We start from the raw sequence: 22,596 nt of genomic DNA, 5'->3' as shown, positions 1-22,596 counted from the left end.
GCTGAGGAAATGAAGAGGATCGCAAAGACGGGCCAAACCATTTCCTTTCTCCCGTCCCTGGTCACTGTCCCACTTCCCCCAGCCACCCAACCCCTGCCTCCGAAAGTGCTCAAGATGAGAATCACTGTAAGCAGGATGAACTGATGTCCCCAGTGCTCAATATCCCCCCCTCCAAATTCACTTGGCAACCAAGGTGGCCATCTGCAGTCAATAATTGCTTTGATCCCCAAACCCAAACTCCTCTAGCCAGGCCACGCCGTGCTTTGGCAATATGCCACATTATCCCCAAAAGAATGGTCAAGAGGAACCTATTTGCTTCGGCTCTGAATCCTCAGCACCCAGCACTGTACTTGGCGCATGGGGAGTACTTAGTAAAGGTTGGAGCTGGGGCATGAGAGATGGATTCAGTGATTCAACTGAGCAAACAGATTCAGTGACTGAAAGTGAGTGTTTCCAAGAAATGGTGGTGTAGCTCAGTTTTGATTAATCTAGGCAGATATCCAAACACTGTCACTGTCACTGTCATCCCTTTGCTCATCTGTTTGTTCGAGCGGGCACCAGTAACGTCTCTCATTGAGAGACTTATTGTTACTGCTTTTGACATATCTAATACACACGGGTAGCTTGCCAGGCTCTGCCGTGTGGGCTCCATACTCTCAGTAGCTTGCCAGGCTCTCCAAACACACTTTAATAAAATTATATTTTTCAAAACCAAGCTCCTAGAATCATCTGATAGCCTAGTTCTCCCTCTCAGAGAACCTGGCTAGCTACCAAGAGTTTCCTGCCTACATGGGAGAGCCTGGCAAGCTCTCTGTGGCGTATTCATATGCCAAAAACAGTAACAATGATGGGTCTCATTCCCCTGACCCTGAAAGATGTGACACCTTTGGGAAGGACAAATAAAGAGAAACTGCTAAAATCTCAGGGCTAGGAATGGAGATGTTACTGAGACCACTCGAGAAAATCGACAATCAACGAGATGATGATGATGATGATGATGATGATGATGATGATGATGATGATGATGATGATGACGACAATGATGATGATGATCCCAAAAAGAGTGAGGGTGCTCTGTTCCTGGTGGTTAAGTTTCAAGGGCACAATCTGCGGGCCTTTAAGACAGTTGGGAGATGAACTGATCAGGTTGACTTTGGTTCAAACAAAGATCTGAAAGGGACAGAGGAAGAATCTAGAAACTCAAGTTTTAGTTGGTGGTGGTTTCGGTTTGGGGGTCACACCTGGCAGTGCCCAGGACTTACTTCTGGTTCTATACTCAGGGATCACTCCTAGTGGTGCCCATGGGGCCGTGTGCAGGAAAGGGCTCTACCACTGTGCTATTGCTGTGACCTAAGACAAGTTTTCCAAAGGGCAATTTTCTGGAAAAGGGAGCAAGTCGTCACTTTTCCTTGTTTTTCATCTGCGAACAATGCTTGTTCTTTTTTGATTTGTGTGCACCCTTTCCCCTGGAGCTGGGAAATGTGGTAATTCAGACACAGCGCCTGCCCAGGGCCCACGGGGTCAGCAGCAGAAGCGACATCTCAATCCCACATGGGGAATCTCGTTGAGGACCACCTCTGCTTCCAGGGGGAGGTTGCTGGGAAGGGAAACTCTGCCTCTGATCCTCTTGCTGGTAACTTCAAGGACAATATCAGAATCAGGGAAAAGTAGCTAAACTTGGAGCCCGGATGAAATGTCTTGTTGAAGCAGTGTCTGAGGTAGAAAGACGCACATACTAGCTATGTCGAGTGGTGACTTACACCCATCCACAGTCTAGACCATCTGTAACTTCTTTAACTCCTGGCAAATCCCAACAGGCGTGGCTATTAAAAGGCAGGGTGCTGGCCCTTGAGGCCATAAATATCCTGTCAAAATTGAACATTTGGAGGCTCTTCTTGTTTCTTGTTAAATCTCCATTAAACTTGGAAAAATGACTTGTTATTCATTTCTGCATAATACTCTCTGGTGCTCAAAAGTCCTGACTGAATTCAACTGACTTTCTTACTTTCATGCTTAGCCATCTGATATAAATAAATGGAATAATATGTTCAAACGAAAGTTGAAAGGGAGAATATTACTTAGGAATAAAAGCAATGGCCAAATGAATGCAGAACTTTCGGGAATTCCGAGTTGAGAAGGGAATAGACAGGAAAACACTTTAAAAGTTCTCTTCTTTTTTTAACCCCATTTATCCCTTTCAAAGAAGTATGTGCCTTTGTTTTTAATTTTGTACATCTAGTGAAATACAGAAAAGAGAAATATACATATTTTCACTAAGAGAGACACCAATAATATTTCTAAAGTAACTCCTTCTATCATTTCTCTGTTTCTTTTTATACACCATTGCCCTCTTGCCATATGTTCAATATTCATTTCAATAGAAGCATTTTAAAATATCATTAAAGTTGATGAGTGCACTAGTCATCTGTTGCTGTGGACCAGGCAAATAATTTAGAGCTTGTACGGCTGTGTTTATTATCTCTCGTGGTTTCTGTGGCTTCTGCAATCTGGGGCAAGATTGACTTGGGACTCGTGACTGAAGTAGAAATGTGGGCTGGGGCAGGAGTCTCCTTGAGACCAGTGGGTCCACAACCAAGATGTGTCAAGTGGCTATCAGCAGTGGCCTTAGTTTATCCCATAGACTCTCCTGAGGACATGTAAGTGTCCTGGGGCCTGGCATCTGGCTTGCCCCCCACTGGGTGAATGAGGAGAGAGCAAAGTGAAAGCCCTTTTGTTTCTCACCACACAGTCTTGTCTGTAGCAAGAGCAATAAACCCAGCAAGTGAGAGGGATACGGGGGCCTCTGGAACTCACTCCAACAACTGCAATGTTTAGTGGCTGAGGAATTTTATCCTCAAAGGCGCCTTAACTGCACCATTACGGAGGGTTAGCTGTGATTTCCAGTATTTCACTCCGGTAAATAACCTTATCAAGCACCTTTGTATGTGAAACTCCTCATTCACACTTTTGATTATTTATTTTGAATACGGTCTTAAAAGTGGGATTATTGGGGCATTTCTTTTTTTTTAATTTTTTTTATTTATTTATTTATTTATTTTTAATTTTTTATTGTGGAAAGTTACAAAGTTACAAAGTTTTCAGGTTTAAATCTCAGTTATACAATGCTCGAATACCCATCCCTTCACCAGTGCTCATATTCCACCACCAAGAATCCCAGTATAGCTCCACCCCGCCCCCTCACACCCCAAACCCCCCCACGCTCCTAGCCTCCCCACCCTAAGCCCCCCCCCACCTGTGTAACTAATAAATTTCACTTTACTTTCACTTTGATTGCATACAATATTTCAACAAAACTCACTATTATTGTTTGGAGAGTCTCTCTATTGGGGCATTTCTTTAAACAAAAAAAGAAACAAAACTTTTTCTTAATTTCCATTTCAAATTGGCTTTCTAAATAAGCAAGTTTATGTTCTGTATAGTTGATTTCACAAACACATGCATTTCTCTGAGCATGTTTATGAGAGTACCCAAAAATGCCTGTGCCGTGACTCCCAACTCCAGGGTTATTTTTCACTGAATGCATCCTATAGAGTATGTGTTTAGGTGGATAGTCTATATTCTGTAGGTATTATATTTGACTTATGGCGTGTGGGTTTTTTCATTGTTATTTAACCATTTTATAGATCCTCCTGAGTTTGTTTGTTGCTGTTATTTTGGACAACTTAGAACTTGATGAAGATCTAAAGAAGCTTAAACAAGTAAGTAATACCATGGAGAATGCCTTAAATATGCAATTAAAAATAAAAGAGCAAAACACGTGGTGGCAGGTGATATAAAAGCATCTTGAACTTCAAAGTTAAAAAAAATAATAGATATACGCCATCTGGTAAACTCATTTTATTACGAGCTTAATTTTTATTTGATATCAACAAGGGAAATATTCAGTGCTCTGTAAATACCTTAGTATTATTTTTGATTAAATATAAGATGAATAGAGGTGTAGTACCTTGGGTTTGGAGACTATTCTCCTACTACCATTAAATGAAAGTTGTTTGGAAATAAAATGCCTCCGGGCTAGTTTTCTGTTTTACATATTCACATAGGAAATTCTCTATTATTATCATAAAAATAGCAGGCATCAACTTGCTTGACTTCTAAACACTGAAAAATAATTTAGTCTCGGTTCCCAAGGTGAGTCTAAGAGACAGTCCAGGGAGTCAGAGAAACTGTGCAGGAGGTAAGGGCGCTCTGCACACAGCCACCCTCGACTTAGTCTTCAGCACTGCCTCTGGTCCCTGAGCGCGACAAGGAGTGACCCCTGAGCGCAGAACCAGGACTAAGCCCTGAATGTGCTGAGTGTGACCCTCCACATAAAAGAAAGAAAAAGATACATAATAAGCAATCAACTGTGTCTCCGATTACATAGAAAATCATAGTGAGAGTTAGCGCATCTAGATAATTGTATCGTAAATGTGTAAGTGTATATGTGTTGAGATTGTCATTGATGGCCTACTGTGGGTATGACCAACCGTTCTAATAGTGTCTGTTACCTGAAGGATACTCGGCTTATCTCTTTGGCTCTGTCAAAGAACAAGGACCTGCCAAGAAGTCAAGTTAGTCGAAGAAAGGGACCTGAATAAGATATTCTTGGTGTATCCTCTCCAACAGAATATTGAATTTAGCAAAGAGTACCAAGACTCGAAAACAAATCCTATACAGACGTCTAGAAAGATCATGAGTACTCCAAATTTTCTTTTTTGATTTAGTTTTATTATAATTTTACAAAGTAGTTCTTAATATTTGATTACATTTAATATTCAAACACCAATCCCACCACCATCACACTTCCCACCACCATATGTGGATGTTTCCATCCAGAACCCCAACCCCTGCCTCAAAGCAGAACCAAAATAATTTATTTTGTATTGTTTGCTATGAGTAAATTGCTGAAAATGCTCCAAAAGGAGAGTGTGTAGCTAGCTTGTCTTCCTTAAAGGAGAGTGTGTGAAGGCTGTTGTATTTCACCCAGGGGCTATTAAGCCCTTCTATAAGAGATTAATAATATGTTGTTAAAAGTTGAGCCTTGTGTATGTATACATATATATACATAAATATATATACAGATATATATTTTTACAGGCATATATATGTAAAAATGTATTTTCCTCTAAGATTGGTTGCCTTCTACTTGAAACCCCATCAACTGAGGTGCACTACTCTCGGAGTATGAGTGGTGTGAGGTACGAGATTCACGCCGTGGTCCAGGTTTTCTCGTGGGTGAGACTTGGCTCGAGCATGGGAGAGCGGCCATGAGCAGGTTGAGTACTGGAGGTTTTCAGCTGCTGCGCTGGGTCCCTTGGGGTGGGTAGAGGTCTCCCCCGCCCCCTTCCGGGGCACCTCGAATTAAACAGCCCGACGTGGAGTTCAGCGGCATGGCTATGGCAGTTTCGTGTTATGCTCTCTTCCGAATACTCAGAATTTTCAAGTCACATCCTAGTGGTATAATTTGAAAGAGACATAGGCTATTAAATAATTGTTGATTATATATAAGAAAGTCACTTAAAGCATTTTACCTTATTTCTGTTATCTCCAAAGCCTATACTTTCAATCCAATATAGTAAATAGCACTGTAGCACTGTTGTCCCATTGTTCGTTAATTTGCTGGAGCGGGTACCAATAACGTCTCCATTGTGAGACTTGTTACTGTTATTGGCATATCGAATACGCCACAGGGAGGTTGTCAGGCTCTGCCATGTGGGTGGGATACTTTCACTAGCTTGCCAGGCTCTCCAAGAGGGATGGAGGAATTGAACTCGGGTTGGCTTCATGCAAGGCAAACACCCTACCTGCTGTGCTATTGCTCCAGTACAATGTAGTAAATAAAGAAGAAAATACGTATTTTGTATAAAGATACCCGCTGCAGGCAAACATGTGAGGCTGGATTTAAGGTCTTTCCTGCCCTGCAGCTATACAGGCAAAGTCACCAACTGGGTACTGAGGAGATGGCTTCTTCCATCCTCCTTCAATGTGTAGCAACAATAGCAGGTTCTTCAACTGAGGGTTTGTAGGTTAAAACCTACAAACTGAGGGTTTTAGGTTGCAACATCTGCCATTGCTGCAAACACTTAACATGGCTTCTAGATGTTAAAGGAATAGGAAACCAGTGAGCTCCAAGCTGAAACTGACCGTCCATAGACCTAGATCTATCACAAACCAGCCACTGGGAACCACCTTAGTCCTGTTTTACAGGGGAGGTATTGAGATGTGGGTTTCCCCCTTCATCGTGCTGACTGTGCGAGGGTGTTGAGCTTTTTCCTAAGAGAGTATATGAAATGTGTCTACAGTCAAAATAAAAGATATCCTGAATAAGAGATATCCTAAATAAAAGATATCCTAGTCTTTTGAACTGGTGCTCTGAGCAGCTTTGCTGTTGTTTCAAATAACCACTGCTCATAGAAAACGCCCTTCATGCCATAGTGGCAGGGTGGGGTGGGGGGAGACGGGACTGGGGAGGGGGGGAGGGATGTTGGGTTTACTGGTGGTGGAGAATGGGCACTGGTGAAGGGATGGGTTATCGAACTTTGTATGGGGGAAACATGAGCACAAAGATGTATGGATCTGTAACTGTACCCTCACGATGACTCTCTAATTAAAAATAAACTAATTTAAAAAAAAACACCCTTCAGTTCCAGATCACATAGACTTTCTGCTAGAAAGCAGTATAATCTATAGGTGGCGTTTTTCAGGTTATTAATTCAAAAATTATAATACATTAAAATATAGGTACATATATACCGATATATGTAGCCAAAGAAACAAATGCAGAGCTAACGAGATAGTACAGTGGGTAGGACGCTTGTCTTGCATCTATCCAACCTGGGTATTTGATCCCCCGCATTCCATATACTGAGTATCCCCAGGAGTAACTCCTAGTGCAGAGCCACTTAGGAGGAACCCTTAAGTATCATTGAGTGTGGCCCCAAAATGACAGCAACAAAATTTTAAATGCAGATAGAGATCTCTGATCCCAAGTGGAAAAACAACAGTAAAACTAGTGCTTTAATTGGAATCTGACTTTCTTCCTAGACGACAAAGTATTTCTTCCTAGATGACTAAGTATTAGTAAACTTTTAGTTGCTCTGCCTTGAAGAATATACTGTTAATTATAAATTATATTTAATTAGCCATTTGCTAAATGTTGGTGACAGTTTATTTTTTGATTATTCTGTACATCAGTGTGATTATCCATTGTGCTGACCTACAATTTGCAGATTATCTTCTTTAAACATTTAGAGATATTTAAACTTTGGAGATCGCAATCAGAAATAAAACAGCAATATCATTTTTTACTATTAATTTCCACATTATTCTTTAGTTATGATGGAATTGAAACTACACCTACACCTACTAATTTTATGCTTGAGACATAAAATTACTACAGGCCAAATGTTATTGAAATAAGCTAAAATGTTCCAAGTTCACTTTGTTCCATTTTTTAAAAATTTATTGGAATTACCATGACTTCCAATACTATTTACAATGGGGTTTCATGCATACAGCATGCCAACCCTTGGAATATTCCCTTACTATGTCTTTTTAGATCACACATGTGAAGGAAATCATTTTGTATCCGTCTCTCCCTTTCTGACCAACTTTAGCATAATACCCTCTAATTGCATCCACATAGAAGCAAATTACATAATTTTGCCTTTTCTTAGAGCTATTTTCATATATATCCATTGTGTGTATATACCACAGTTTTCTTATCCAGATACTTGGTTTCTTTCCAAATTTGGGCTATTTTGAATAGCGTTGTAATGAATGTAGGAGAGTGGTTATCTGTTCAGAGTAGGCTTTCTGGGGCCTTGGGGTAGGTGCCAATAAGAGAACTTGCTGGACCTTTGTGTTTTCTTGGGTTTCTGAAAATTGTGTCTTTTTTATGTCCTTCGTCTTATTCCTAATGATTTGGTCCTTGAGGTGGGACTTATTTTCACATTTCACAGTGTATGGAAATATTTGATGTATGTAATAGAGATCTGTGTAATAACATCGATATTAATAATGGTGACACCTGAAATTGAATCTTTCTTTTACAGATTTTTAGAGCTTCATTACAGATTTTCCAGAAATATTCTCTTGCTTAGTTTTCCATGTGCCCATCCGGTCTCAGTAATAGAAATGTACCTGCTCCATTTTTAGGATTCCCAGGCAGAGTAGGGGAGGAAAATGTGAGAACATTTTTACTTTCTTAATATTTTTAATTCCAAAGGTAATGTTTTTCCCAGTGTGTCTTTCCTCAAGCTTTTCACTCATCTTTGACTTTTTCCAACCAGGCTGGGGATTCTTTTTTCTCCCTTTCTGGTTTGGGGACCACACTTTATGGCGCTGAGGGGCTAGTCGTGGCTCCATGCCCAAGAATCCTGTCCACATGCAACGCAGACGCCACGTTCACCCCTGTACTCTGTCTCCACCCTAGAGCTCCTAGGACTATACTAATATGTTGCCTTTACTCAGTGCCAGAGGCACGCATTTATGTATTTAACTTGTACAACCACCATGTGATACAGGTATTATTAATATAACCATCTAAGACACAGAAACATTAAGTAATCTGTCTCAGGTCACCCAGCTAATGAGGAAGGATAGAGCTGGGATTCAAACCCAGAACATTTGAACCAGAAGCCAAGACTCTGTCATCCCCACCGTGTTGAGTGACGGTAAGCGATGCCAGGGCAAACAGGCACCATGCCAACGAGGAAGGGCCACGCAGAGACGTTGGATATGTGTTTGCTTGGAGGCCACACCTGGCGATGCTCAGGGCTTACTCCTGACTCTGCACTCAGGAATCTCTCCTGGCGGTGCTCGGGGCACCATATGGGATGCCAGGGACTGAACGGCCACTGTGCCATAGCCCCAGCCGGCTGTTGGTTACTTCTCATGCAGTAGGAGACAGGGCAGTCTTTCTCCTTGCATAACTGCTGCTATAAGTGGCACATCCTGAATATGGAGGTGGGATAAACACCCCTGTCCTGATAGCGCCTAAGGTAGTTCTTCCAGGCCAGGGCCATGCTATTGGGGTCAAGGTGCTTGCCCTGCCTGCGCCTGAACCTCATCCCCAGCACTGGTGCTCCCCCGAGCCTGGGGCATCTCCAGAGACAGCTCTGAAGGACCCCCAGGTACCTGTGGCTGTGGCTCTCGGGGCCTCTGAGCATCACCCTCAGGGCCTGGGCGAGCCCTGGCAACACAAGGCCAGAACAGCACCTCCTCCCTAAGCCCTCACACGTGAACAGCAGCCTGACTGGCTAAGAATCTTCTGGAAGGGCACGAGGCTCCCTGAGCTCAGCTTGGGAGCCCTAGAAGCACCCAAATAAATAAAAGCAGGACTTGTGTTTCCTCAGACATAAAAATCTGATGATCTCATCGAGGCTCTAGGGTTGGGGCTTTTGAAGAATTTGATTGCTAAGGTGCCAGCTGTCCCGCCACACAAATAGCCCACAGAACAGAGACTCCCTTTTCTCCCCGTGATCCTCCACTCTCACGCACAGGGACCACGGCATCGGAAAGTTTTATCCAGTGAAGGCTTTACAGGCGTCGCAAGCATTCTGTTCTGATGGTTGCAAAACTATTGTGCTAAAACACAACTGCTGTTCCCCAAACACTTTTCAAGGGTACAAGACGCCCGTGTGAGTGCCCTGTAAAACAGACGTTGAATCGGAGCACAGGACCGCACTTCAGAAAAGCAAGCGAGTTCTCGAATTAGGGGGCAGAGGCAGGAGCCAGGAGATGGACAAGACAGTGACCGGAAACATGAGAGATTAGCATGGGATGGAGAAGAAAGGAAGGAAAGCGTGAACTCAGAAACATTTAGGGAGGAAAGTAAGGGACAGAGCAGGGACGAGGAAGAGCGATCCTTGAGAAACACAGGGGGTGAGACTGAGTGTGGGAGTGAGCTGAGGTCACATAGACAGTGGCCGAGCACCCAGAGCCTTCAAGAGCAGAGCCTGGGCCCGGTGTCAGCGGTCGCGGCTATTGGCTGCCTGTTGGGACCCTCTTCCTCTTTACCATGCTCCTCTTTGCCCTTGGAGACCCCGATGATCTCTGGGGCCTTGGCAGAGAAGTCTGGGGGTCACTGACCTCCTTTGACCCCTTGAGGGAGCTTCCAAGCAACTGTACTCGTTCACAGTGGGATTCAGTGCCTGGAACTGCAGTGGTAGGTGTGGAGAGGGTTCGAGAGGTAGCGAGTACAAAGGCACATACTCTAATTAGACAGTTGTGGAAACCAATGGTCAATCAGGAAGATCTGATTGAAAAATAATATGCCACTTTAATATTTCTAACTGGAAACAGCCCCTCTCAGAGAGCCCGACAAGCTGCCGAGAGTCTCCCGCCCGCACGAGCCTGGCAAGCTCCCCATGGCGTATTTGATATGCCAAAAACAGTAACAACAAGTCTCACAATGGAGACGTTACTGGTGCCCACTTGAGCAAATCAATGAGCAACGGGATGACAGTGACAGTGACAGTGACTGGAAACAGTCATTCAACTTGGGGACAGTTTCCAGTTCTACAGCTTGTGAGTCTACGTGTATGCCTTCCTTTAAGAAAAAAAACAAGAAACCACCCTGAATTACATGTTGCTTAATAAAGACATTTGATTGAGAAAGGAATCCTTCCCAATGAGGATTTAGAGGGGGGCTAGAGGGCAAATTAAGGGACTTTGGGGGGGGTCAAATTTTGAAAGGTTCAAAAGGACTCTTACTCAGACGCCCTCCTCAACTTATCAGGGCCGTTGTGCCTCAGGGTCATTAGTGTAGCCCTTCCTTTGTCCTGCTGCCAAATAAGCTATGTTCTGAAATAATCTGTGCCGATTATACAGCCACATGAAGCTCCTCTGTCTCGCTCCCTGCGAGCTGCATGTAAAATGCAATCAGTGCTTCGTAGCACGAGAGCAGGAGCAATCATGTTGAAGACGCTCCAGTTTCTGAGGCACACGTCTAATTAAGCAGGGACCCGGCTTCTCTTTTCCACACACCCCCCAACCCCAAATCAGGGCCTGGAGAGAGACAGGCAGGAGGGCGCAGGGACCGAGAGCAAGAAATATGATCATTTTCTACACAAGATTAGACAACTGACCCCAACGTGCAGTTATTGGCGACTGTGTAATGTGGCTTTCCAGCAGGAAACTCGGTGCAGATAGAGGCTAACAAGTCCCTTAGCCTGGTGCTGTCCTCTGCAGTAGGGGACAGTGACCTTGGTGCTGAACAGTGGAAGATAAAACCTGGGAATGTCGGTGGCGTTTGGCGAACTTTGGAAATAAAGAGAATTCTCACAGCTTTCGTGGGGGGCGGGGAGTGGGTGGGCAAATTCAGTGCAAGACAGATCTAAAGGGCTTTCTTTCAAACCGTATAAAATTCATTAAACTTGAAGGGTGGAAACCCACAGAGAAGCCTCGGGAAAGAATCGCCGGCGAAGGGAATTCTAGATGCTCTGTTGAGATGAAATTCAAAGCTCTGAAATTAAAATGGTCTCACCAGCTTCATACCAGGTCTCATTTGAATCCTGGCTCAAATTTGATGGCATTTGGTCTTTGGTGGGGTCGCTGCAAATCTGCAATAGCTGTGGGCTTTGTTTTTCTTTGTCTTTGCTGGGAGCATTTATTTTCATTTTCTATTTGGCACTTTTTTCCCCCAGAGAAAATGCACTGGTCAGGAGATTGATGTAGCCAGGGCACACACTCGTTGTCTTCACCTGGCCTAAATCTGGACCTTAGTCTTCTCCTGTTTTGTCCTTGGTTCAAGAGTTCACCTAACATAACAGAGAGTGAGAGAACTGCTAGAAGAAAGATACAGCCAATTAAAGTGTAAACCTTGGGACTGGAGCAATAGCACAGCGGGTACGGCGTTTGCCTTGCATGCGACCGACCCAGGTTCGAATCCCAGCATCCCATATGTCCCCGGAGCATCTCCAGGGGTGATTCCTGAGTGCAGAGCTAGGAGTAACCCCTGTGCATCACCAGATGTGACCAAAAAAGCAAAAAATAAAAAAAAATTTAAAAATAAAATAAAATGTAAACCTCGTACCTATCACTATATAAAATTACCAAATTTAAACATAAATATTAAAATTATGAAACCTAACACCCAGGAGGACTTTTATTTGGCCCAAATATAAGTTACCACCAAGAGGGTTTGACCTTTTCTTCTGGCTGCAAACCCATATCCTCATCCAAAGGTGTGGTACCAGCTGCCCTGAGAAGGTGCATCTTCATCTTTCATTCCCTGGGAGATGTGGAGAGAGTGGATTAGACGGGGTGTTGTTCTGCCGGCCAGTGTGCTCGCTCCTATCCGGGGAGAGCAGGAAGTGAGTTAGAGCTCAGGCGCAGCTCACTGAGCTAGAAATCAGTGCGATGGGTCGGGGCGGGGGGGCTGAGGGGTGTATATGATTTCAATACAAAATGCCCCCAGACTCAGGCATCTATCTTCCTTATATTTAGGATATTACTACCTAGAGTGTGTGTGTGTGTCTGTGTGTATTGTGTGTTCACCCTATAATCCTTGAGTCTGGGTGTTCATCTACTATGCTATATTATTGTGTTAAAGATATAATAATGATCAAGACACTGTATCTGTCCACAAATAGCTTAAGACATAATTTTTCCTATGTCCTCTTTTCAGTCTGAGAATAAACAGAAAATGGGAGGACCAGTTCATGAAGAAAAGGGTCCTGGAAGCTCAACTGAAAGAACTGAAATGAAGGAACATAAAAGGAGTATTAAAATACAGAAAATGGGGCCAGAGAGATAGGACAGTGTGTAGGGCGCTTGCCTGGTATGCAGCTGACCCATGTTCAGTTCCCGGTAATCTGTATATCCACCCCCCGCCCCCCAGCACTTCCAGGAATAATTCCTCAGTGTAGAACCAGGAGTTGCCCCTGAGAGTTACTACCAGGTGTGGCCCAAAAAACAAAAGTAAAATAAAATGGAGACAGAATTGGGTGATAGTTGATTGTGGAGATGACAGAAAGCAGCAAACAAGTACTTGGGTTCCGTTATAGATGAGATTGCAGTCACTCTGCCTGTACAGAGAATGCTGGAGAAGGACGTTCCTGCTTTCTTCTGGGTAATATTAGTTGGTCCCATTTTATAAGATGCCTGAGAGATGCCCATGTGACAATGGCTATAGATCAACACAGGTTTAAGATAGATATAAGTAGGACTACCACAAATTTTAAAACTTTTGTTTATCAAGGAAACAATCAATAGAGTGAAAAGGTAGTCTTTGGGGTTGGAGCCATAGTACAGCAGTAAGTCTTAGTACCAATGTGTGTGGTAGAGAGAGAAAGAGAGAGAGAGAGAGAGGGAGAGAGAGAGAAAGGAAAAAATAATGGAGGGAGGGAAGGAGGGAGGGAGGAAGGAAGGAAGGAAGGAAGGAAGGAAGGAAGGAAGGAAGGAAGGAAGGAAGGAAGGAAGGAAGGAAGGAAGGAAGGAAGGAAGGAAGGAAGGAAGGAAAGAAGGAAGGAAGGAGGGAGGGAGGGGGGAGGGGGGAGGGAGGGAGGGAGGGAGGGGAAGGAGGATGGAAGGAAGGAGGAGAGGAAGGGAGAAAGGAGAGACAGGCAAAAATGAGAGGCAGAGAATAGAAAGAGGCAGAGAGAGAAAGGGCTAATCTATAGAACTGTTAAAAGTGCTTGCAAGTATTTGTATGAGGTTAATTGACACAATATAAAATGTGTATAATCCAGTGAACAAAAGCAAGTAACCTGATTTTTAAATAGCAAATAGGGGCCTTAGTAATAGTACATCAGGTAGGGTGCTTGCCTTGCATAAGGGCGACCTGGATTCTACTCCTGGCATCCCATATGACCCCCTGAGTACTGCCAGGATCAATACTGAGAGTAAAGCCAAGAATAGGCCCTGAGTACTGCCAAATGTGGCCCCCAAACCAAAAATAAGATAGAAATGTCAAAGAACTTTAATAGAATTTCTCTAAAGAATATATATAGGGATGCCATCAAGCAAATGATAAGATGCTCAATATCATTAATTGTTAGAGAAATGCCAATCAAAAACACAGTGAAATTCTACCTCATGTGCATTAGGATCACTACTATAAACACACACACACACACACACACACACACACACACACACACACACACAGTGCAGGCCAGAGAGATATGACAGTGAGCAGGGCACTTGCCTTAAATGAAGCTGACCTAGGTTCAGTCCCCAGCACTCCACATGGGCCCCCAGCCCCACCAGGAGTGATCCCTGAGCACTGTGCCAGGCATAAGACCTGAGCACCTCTGGGTGTGGCCCAAAACAAAAAAACAAAAGACAGACAATAAAAAGGTGGTGAGAGGGATACTGGGATCATTGGTGGAGGTGAATGGGCACTGGTGGAGGGATGGGTAAATGATCACTGTATGAGTAAAATGCAAACACAAAAGTTCATAAGTTTGTAAGTGTACATCACAGTGATTCTCTAATAAAAAAATTTAAAAAAAAGGTATTGGAAAGGATGTGGAGAAATTGAAACAGTTGTATGTGGTTGGTTAGAATGTCAGATGGCGTGACCACCCTGAACAACAGTATGAAGTTTCTCAAAAGGAAATTAAAATAGATAATATACAGTAATTAACCTTTGGGGTTTAGTCAAAATAATTGAAAAGAGGATTTAGAGGCAATGTTAAAACCCATTTGATTGTAGTGGCCAAGAAGTAGAAGTAAGACAACTAAGTGTTGAATGATAAATGATTAAAATAAAGGTGGCACATACATATGGTGAAATATTATTAAACCTCAATAAAGAAGGAAATTCTCACACGCTAGAACATGGATGAACCTTGAGGATATTATACAGCCACAGAAAGTTCAATCCTACTTGATTCTACCTGCACAAAGTATCTAGTCAAATTCAGAAAACGAAAGTCCAGTGATGTTTGTAAGAGGACTGGGGTGTTTTTAACGAAGAGCTGATGAACAGAAGCCATCCAGTTATTTCAGCGCTTCAGTTGGGCGATATGAAAACATTCTGGAGAACTTTTGCGCAACACAGCAGGAATGTATGTAACACTGCTGAGCCTTGAAGGCTGATTAGGATGGTAACTTTTAGGTTGTATGCTTTTGCCCATGATTTTTAAAGTAAAAGAAAAGGGTTATTAGCAATAAGAAAGCATGACATGATGATGAGGTTCAGGCTCTTTGATGCTGCAGAAATTGGGTCTGAGGAGATGAAGAGGCCCGTGTCCACACTCCCTGGCTGGGGCTGATCGTCCTTGTGTGATAGCATGACACCATTTCCCTTCTACTCCACTGTGGTTTAAAAGAGAAAGATATTTGTCCGACACTCTGGGGCTGCCAGTGGAATCCCCGCACCTGATGTCTTCAGAGGATGAGGACTCCTGAGCACCAGAAGCAGTCAGCTGTCCAGGGGCCAGAGATGGGTACCCTGAAGAGGCCAACAAATCACTTGTGGCTGAGAGTTTGGAGCCTCTACTTTTCACTCAAACACTCTCATGTTGCTCACTCTCCCTCCCCGCCCCCACCCACCCCCTGAAACCACTCTCAGTCCTTTGGGACAGATAGGACTCTTTGGCTGTCAATTTATATTTTATTGCCCATATTTTGTTATCATTTGCAACTCAGAAGATTGCCTTACCTTGCATTTGACCTTTTTCAAAGGAGAAATTCTTTCACATTTGGACATGAGCTGCAAGCGGATCTGCCTCGAAGGGATGAAGTAGCCAAGACTGAGACCAGCAGTAGGTTCAGGGCAGGAGGTCACAAACAGAGTCTCAGAATTTTTGGAGAGCCGCTTCTCAGCATAAGACCCAGCCTAGACATTTATATCAATGCAAACATAAAATTCCGGCGTGGTTCAGGAAGCCACAGCAGAGGAGGTACCTGTTAGAATGAATGTCCTTGTAAAGATCTATTAGACTTCTAAGCCCCATTTGAGACCCATATTTGGAAACATGGAGCCTGCAGAAGAATTCTCAAATGAATAAGAGATCATGGGTTGACGGGTTCGATTCCCAGCATCCCATATGGTCCCCTGAGCACCGCCAGGGGTAATTCCTGAGTGAAGATCCAGGAGTAACCCCTGTGCATCGCCGGATGTGACCCCCCCAAAAAAAACAAAAAACAAAAAAGAGATCATGGGTTGAAATGAAGCAGTATGACTAGAGTCCTATTTCAAAGACACAGAAGACATGAGAAGAATGTCCCATGCTGATGGAGAGACTAAATCCGGGTCAGAACACCCAGGATTGTCCACTGGCCCAGAAGCTAGAAGGATTCTGAGATAGACCCTCCCCAAAAACTCCAGAAGGGAGCAAGTCCCAGGTCACTCATATTTCAGTCTTCCCACCTCCAGAGAAAATATGTTTCTATTGTTTATGGCAACTCAGCTGTGGCTCTGTGTGACACCAGCCTTGGGAGTGAGCACACCACCAGATTCTTGTTCTCAGGAGGAAAGAACATAGCTAGCTGGGAGCACAGGAAGGGGAGCGACAGTGGGTCAGGGGGGAGGGGGCGGGGTGGGGCCACAGAACAGGAGAGCAGCTTGTGCGGGCCAAGGACAGCATTTCTGCTGTTCGGGCTCTTTCCCTTTGCCCTTAATCAAATGGGCTTCATAAAAAGTAAATTTGAGAAATTTTAGACATTCTGGGAAGAAATGATTCTCTAAGCCCACCTCACATTTTATCTCCTAGATGGTTGACCTAAACCAGTTTGCCTTTATTGTTCCCAGAAATCATGTTCTGTGGGGATTTTTATGAGTTTGTTCCACTCCCTCACGCTTTTGAACAAGCTAACGACTTTACCAGAACAATCACATTTATATTAGTGATCTATAGATTGTATCATGTTTGAATTGTGCTCATTCAGGGTTACTTTTATTGTGGTTTTCTATAGCACTCTGAAAGATAAATCATTACTGTGAACAACAATAACCTGAATGAGGTGAAGGAAAAAGGAAACCTACTCTTCAGCTCTCCCTGCATCTAGCCTGCCTCGCTGAGCTGTAAGAACTTGATTTTATTTGTCTTCCTTTAATCAGGAGACCCAAAACTAGTGCGAGCAACCATCACCCTCTCCCTCCAAACTGTGTCATAGAAACTGACGGAGGGACTTGACTGTTGCAGTGAAAAGTGTAACCCATGGTTTCTGTACTACACCATCTCTCAGCTATGCATGAATTCCAAGAAAGCTTTCATTGCTGTGTTGAGACTTTGTTGTAAGAAGTGTTGTAAGAAGTCGTTTTACTTCTCCCACTTGATTTTGCACAAACTATAATGCCAATTGAGTTGTCCCTCACTCTTGATCTCCAGCTTTACTTGCCATTTGTTCCAGCAAAGCTCCTGATACCTTCCATCCCAAGGACCAGAAAAAACAATTTCTCGGTGGCTTACAACAAAATAAATGTTTTGTCTCACAGTTCTATGTGCTTTGCCATTCTTCCCACATCATTTTTTCAATCTTTCCATTCATTCATTTCTGTAGATCTTTGATTCCTTCCTATGTGCAAGTCATAGGCTGAGGGGAATAACAGTAGGAAATTAAAACAACGGTATGTAAGTTCTCTGCTCTCATGTAGTTTGTGTTCTGATGGGTCAGTTGGGCATGAATCAGATAATCAAGCCAATTCATATGTATTTACAAATAGAGATGAGCTTTCTTCCAAATAGAGCACATTCTGACAAAGGGATGAACAGAAGACCCTGGCCCAGGTAGAGATAGAGTCCAGGTGAGAGAGGAGAAACACTGCAGCTAAATTCTAAAGGATGAGTACCAGTGGTAAAGGGAGAGAGCATTCTACAAAGAAAATCATTCCACATGAGCAGAGTGCAGAAACCCAGGACTCGAGTTGTATTAAGTGAGACTAGAAACATCAGCAAGGTCGTATAGGACCCTAGGAATCATTCAGAATGTGAACCTTGGACCTAAGAATGATCAGAAGACATGAGAGGCTATCAACAGGGGAGAAAAGGGTGAAGTACAGAGCTCTCTGAGAAGCAAACTCAGCTGGGACTTGACTTGCTGTCATGCCTCTGGCCTGATGCCCCCATCTAAGCACTGAGTGCCACAGGGAACCTAATCTGCCGAAAACCCCAGGCACAGAGGTCTTTGGGGCTGAACACTCCAGGCCTTCTCGGAGTCAGGGTGGGCCACTTCCCCCCAGGTACTCTGTACTCTGGAGGACCCAACAGCCTTGCCAAGTTAACTGCACAGTAAAATATTCTGGGATTTCTGGAGCACACAGCCACATTCACAGTTTTGCGACATCTCCAAACTCAACACACATCCCAGTAGCATAACCACATGGGGTGAGGGTAATGCAGAATCCAATCAATGCTGAGTAACATAAACAGGAATGTAGACTTCTTAACTTGTAGTAGAAGCTCAGTAAAACCTCAGACAATAATTTAATGTCTCCCAGGGTGAAATAAAACATTTTCACAATTTTTTTTCTACAGAAATAATTTTTTGATCATCCTGTTAGCCGTTTAGTGGTAACAAGTGACATAAAATAAATTATTGTGCACCTGCTATGGGGCAGGCTTGAGAGGCAGTTGGGAAAATGGAGATAGTGGTAAAGGGAAGGTCACAGTGATGGTGGGATTGGGCTTGGAGTATTGAATTTCTGTAAAACATCATCATGAACAATTTTGTAAAACATGGTGTTTAAATAAAATGGGAGGTGGGGGGAATAGGGACTGGACATGGTGAAGGCTAGATTTGAGGAAATAATTGGGTTCCTAAAATGACTCTTGGTGTCATGCGTATGTCCTTACACAGATGATGATGCCATTTCTTACACCAGGAATCACCATCGAGACCCCTCTGGAAAGAATGTTGGGTTGGTGATGAGTCAGGAGGGAGCAGAGGCATCTAGTGCGAAGTCTGTATATGTCTGGAGTGTATTGTCTGTGTGGATTGTCCGACTAGAGATAGAAATTCAGACTTTCAATGTAATTCTCAATTATTTATCTGATGCCTGCCCTGAGCCAGGCACTGTTTGTTCTGGGCATGTACGTTCTAGTACATATCTGACAAAAATCCTTGTCCTTTGCTTCTTCAGACCTAAAGACATTCCCCGTCTGTGCAGACAAATGGGAGTTGTTAATCTGGCTGAGACAATAAGCAATGCAAAATAAATTATTTATCTTTTTCCTTTGGTAAAGGTTTGGATGGCTCTGGGAAAATTCGAAATAATGGTGGTAGAAAGGTGTAATGGTGATGGGATTGTTGTTGAAATACTAAATGTAATAACTTATTGTGAACAACTTTATGAAAATAATTTTTTAATCTGGATGAGACTGCAGAATATAGGAAAAGATATTGGAGACTCGAAGATAAATATCAAAATTTTGCCCTTTGCCCTTAATACAGTCTGGTTAAATTACATATCAATAATCTATATCGGGTTTGTATCCCCAGCGAGGATGATGTGATTGGTCAAGTTATAAGCATCATGACCTCTTAGACAAGAATTAGCTACTTGTGAGACCCTCATCACACAGATGAGCCTTGAAGGAAGCCCTTCCCCTGGGTATTACTCACAGTCCAACAAGCTTTGACAAGGAACTGCATGGTAATCAATGCTGAAGGGATGGTCTGCAAGCTCAACCAGTAGCTACAAGACTTACTAGCAATGGACATTCCAAGAACTCACCTGCACTTGATGTGAAGCTTTAGTTTGTTTTTCTGTCATGTTCTGTAAAACTCAACTGTCCAGACAAAATCAATAGAGATGAGGAGCTGAAATCAGCAGGCTCCTGCACCACTCTCCCCTTCCCAGGAAAACAGATCTAAGTGTCGTGTGCACTTTAGGTCCCCGGGGGGCATGTTCCTGAGTGCCTTCTCTGCACTCTGCTAGTTACACCCTCCAAATCTCTCTCATTTCAGGCTGCCTTTCTGCATGGTAAAATGCAATGAGAGTAGACTGGGCACAGGAGCAAATTAAAGAAGGAGCAGAGGAGGGGAAGGAAGTGTTCTACTCCTAGTGGGTGGCCAGTCAGAGAGAGGAATCAAGCTTTGTGATTTGGGAGAAATCTTTCCTTCTCTTGGGTTTAGTTTCTTCAAACCAAGCTGGGTATTATAGCTCATGTGCCTGCTTGAATTGGGCACCCACCCTGACTCTTCATCACTTTCTCAGTTTGTTCTATACCAACCTGACTTGTGCATTTGTGCTCTGTTTCTGGTCTCAGAGTCCTGGAGCCCTGGAATTGACTCTGATGAAGTTCTTTCTCCATCCAAATTTCTCATCCAAGAAAGAGTCAGATATTGGTTGTATCAGGCCTCTAGTAGCCTTTCCCCTAACTCTGCCCAGATCTGTGATTCATGTCCATGTCTGATTCCAGCCTCCACCAGCCCGCACCCACTGACTTTGTCTGACACTGAGTACGGGCATGAACTCTTCTGGAGTCACTTCATATCTATCTCCTGTTACCTAGCTTTCCCCAGGACAGGATGGAAAGTTAGAAGGAATAGTCTTAGGAAATTTGTCAGACTCAGGGTACTCCTATTTGGGGTTTCGTCTGCATCTGTCCAGAGTTGATAAACTTAGCTGACAGAACATTGCAGAGCTGAGTGATTCATATTTTATATAGATGACTTTATCCCAGTCTCTCACAACCGAGGGATTATCTTCTCCAAGTTACCCCCTAAAAACTTCTGTAGGGAACATCTCTCATCTTGGCTCTGGACTCGTTTTTGAATACCAAAGGTTATTAAGTTTATTTATCTAAGCATAATGGAAGTTATCTAAACATAGTGACCACTGTAGCACTGTCGTCCCGTTGTTCATCCATTTGCTCGAGCAATGGATGTAATGGCACTAGTAACATTTCTATTGTGAGACTTATTATTACTGTTTTTGGCATATCAAATATGCCACAGGTAGCTTGCCAGTCTCTGTCGTGCAGGCAGGGATATTTTCAGTAGCTTGCCAGGCTCTCCGAGAAGGATGGAGGAATTGAACCCGGGTCAGCCTTGCACGGCAAGGCAAACGCCCTACCCGCTGTGCTATTGCTCCAGCATAACACAACATAGTGACCAACACGTCTTTATTATACTTATGCTTTCCCAAAATTTGAGGGTTAATGATACTTATTTTTGTTGGTCTTTCCTGCATTCTACTTGCCACTCTTAGCAGTAGGCATTGTAGGGTATGGGTCCTTTGAATGCACAGTGTATAGCTACTGAATCTTTTTTTAACTCTGATATTAACAAAAGAATGGCTTGGATTATTTCTAGGAAATGAGAGGTAGCTATGCCTGCTTGCTTGATGGTCTCCCTATTTACATGTTGTTTGCATAAAATATGTTGATTAATGTGGATTTTCATACTGCATCTAATAAGTGTTCTGATCAAAGTATGCAAAATTTAACAACTTTACAGTCTACCAAGCATTACTCAGGAATGAGACTCGGGAAATGTATGTTGTTGCCTATCAAGGAATTCCTTGAGGGGAGAGAGCACAACTGGAGTTCAAACTCCAATGTGCAGATTCCAGCTCAATATATGTGTCCTCCATATCTCTGATTTAAAGTGTGGTATTGAGGGGCTGGAGTGATAGCACAGCGGGTGGGGCCTTTGCCTTGCACGCGGCTGACCTGGGTTCGAATTCCAGCATCCCATATGGTCCCCTGAGCACTGCCAGGGGTGATTCCCGAGTGCATGAGCCAGGAGTGACCCCTGTGCATCGCCGGGTGTGACCCAAAAAGCAAAAAAATAAAAAAATAAAAAAATAAAGTGTGGTATTGAAAACTGCCTTCATTCATCCTAGGTGCATACACCTATGCATATAAAGGTGAAACAAATAAGGAAAAATACTGTGGGTAATAAAAGTCAGATTCCACACTGTTGAAGAAAGCAATTATGATAAGCAAGGGGGAGATGACAGGCAGAACTTCATAGTGCCCCGTCAGTGGATGTGTATCTAGTATGAACTCAGATTGTATAAGACAGTGGATATATAATTAGATGATTAGATGAAGCAGAGGTAGGTACAGACGTTTGTACATAGTATACAATAAGTAAACAGGTTGATATGAAGATGTAGATAGGTAAGTAGATATTTAGATAGTTATATTTGTTATATTTTCTTTTTGTTTGGGGGCCATACCTGGCAGTGCTCATGGCTTGCTCCTGACTCTGTGCTCAGGGATCACTTCTGGTGGGATGCAGGGGACCATATGGGGTGCTAGAGATTGAATCTGGGTTGACCGCACTCAAGGCAATGCCCTATTTGCTGTACTATCTCTCTGGCCCCTACGTAGTTATATAGAATCATAACATTGTAGTTAGGTATTAGTTAGAGGGATAGGTACATACATAAATTTATAGGTATGTATATAATAGATTATTAGATATACCATAACACATGAATGTCTACAGATCTATATTCTGTCCTATGAGATATGTACATACACAGATAGGTACTGAATATAGTTATGTGTTCATATCTGGCTTGGCACACAGATAATTACTTCCCAGATTTTTCCTCTGAGAGAGTCTAGAAGCATGTAGCAAAGAGTCCAGTGCTAAGCATTGCATTTATGAATAGCATTCTCCAGTAAAACAAATCAGGGCTCTTTGGAGAAGTTGTTGCTTCTAGAGCTGAGTAAGGGAAGG

The 22,596-nt window shown here is 43.2% G+C and overlaps 1 protein-coding gene across 2 annotated transcripts in view; it reads left to right on the top strand.

The window, feature by feature from the left end:
• The window catches only part of NALCN (sodium leak channel, non-selective), a 330,676-nt gene that overhangs the window by 194,903 nt on the left and 113,177 nt on the right, over positions 1 to 22,596 (top strand). Inside the window, exon 15 of one of the 2 annotated variants that reach the window (XM_055135485.1) lies at positions 3,645 to 3,719. The exons of the other annotated variant lie outside the window; for it this stretch is intronic. Coding sequence (XP_054991460.1) covers positions 3,645 to 3,719 — 75 coding nt within the window. The remainder of the gene's footprint in view (positions 1 to 3,644; positions 3,720 to 22,596) is intronic. 2 annotated transcript variants of the gene reach the window in all.

The sequence above is a fragment of the Sorex araneus genome, chromosome 1 (genome assembly GCF_027595985.1).
Source record: "Sorex araneus isolate mSorAra2 chromosome 1, mSorAra2.pri, whole genome shotgun sequence".
NCBI lineage: Eukaryota > Metazoa > Chordata > Mammalia > Eulipotyphla > Soricidae > Sorex > Sorex araneus.
Note: the sequence above shows the minus strand (reverse complement) of the source record. Positions and strands in the feature narration are given on the sequence as shown.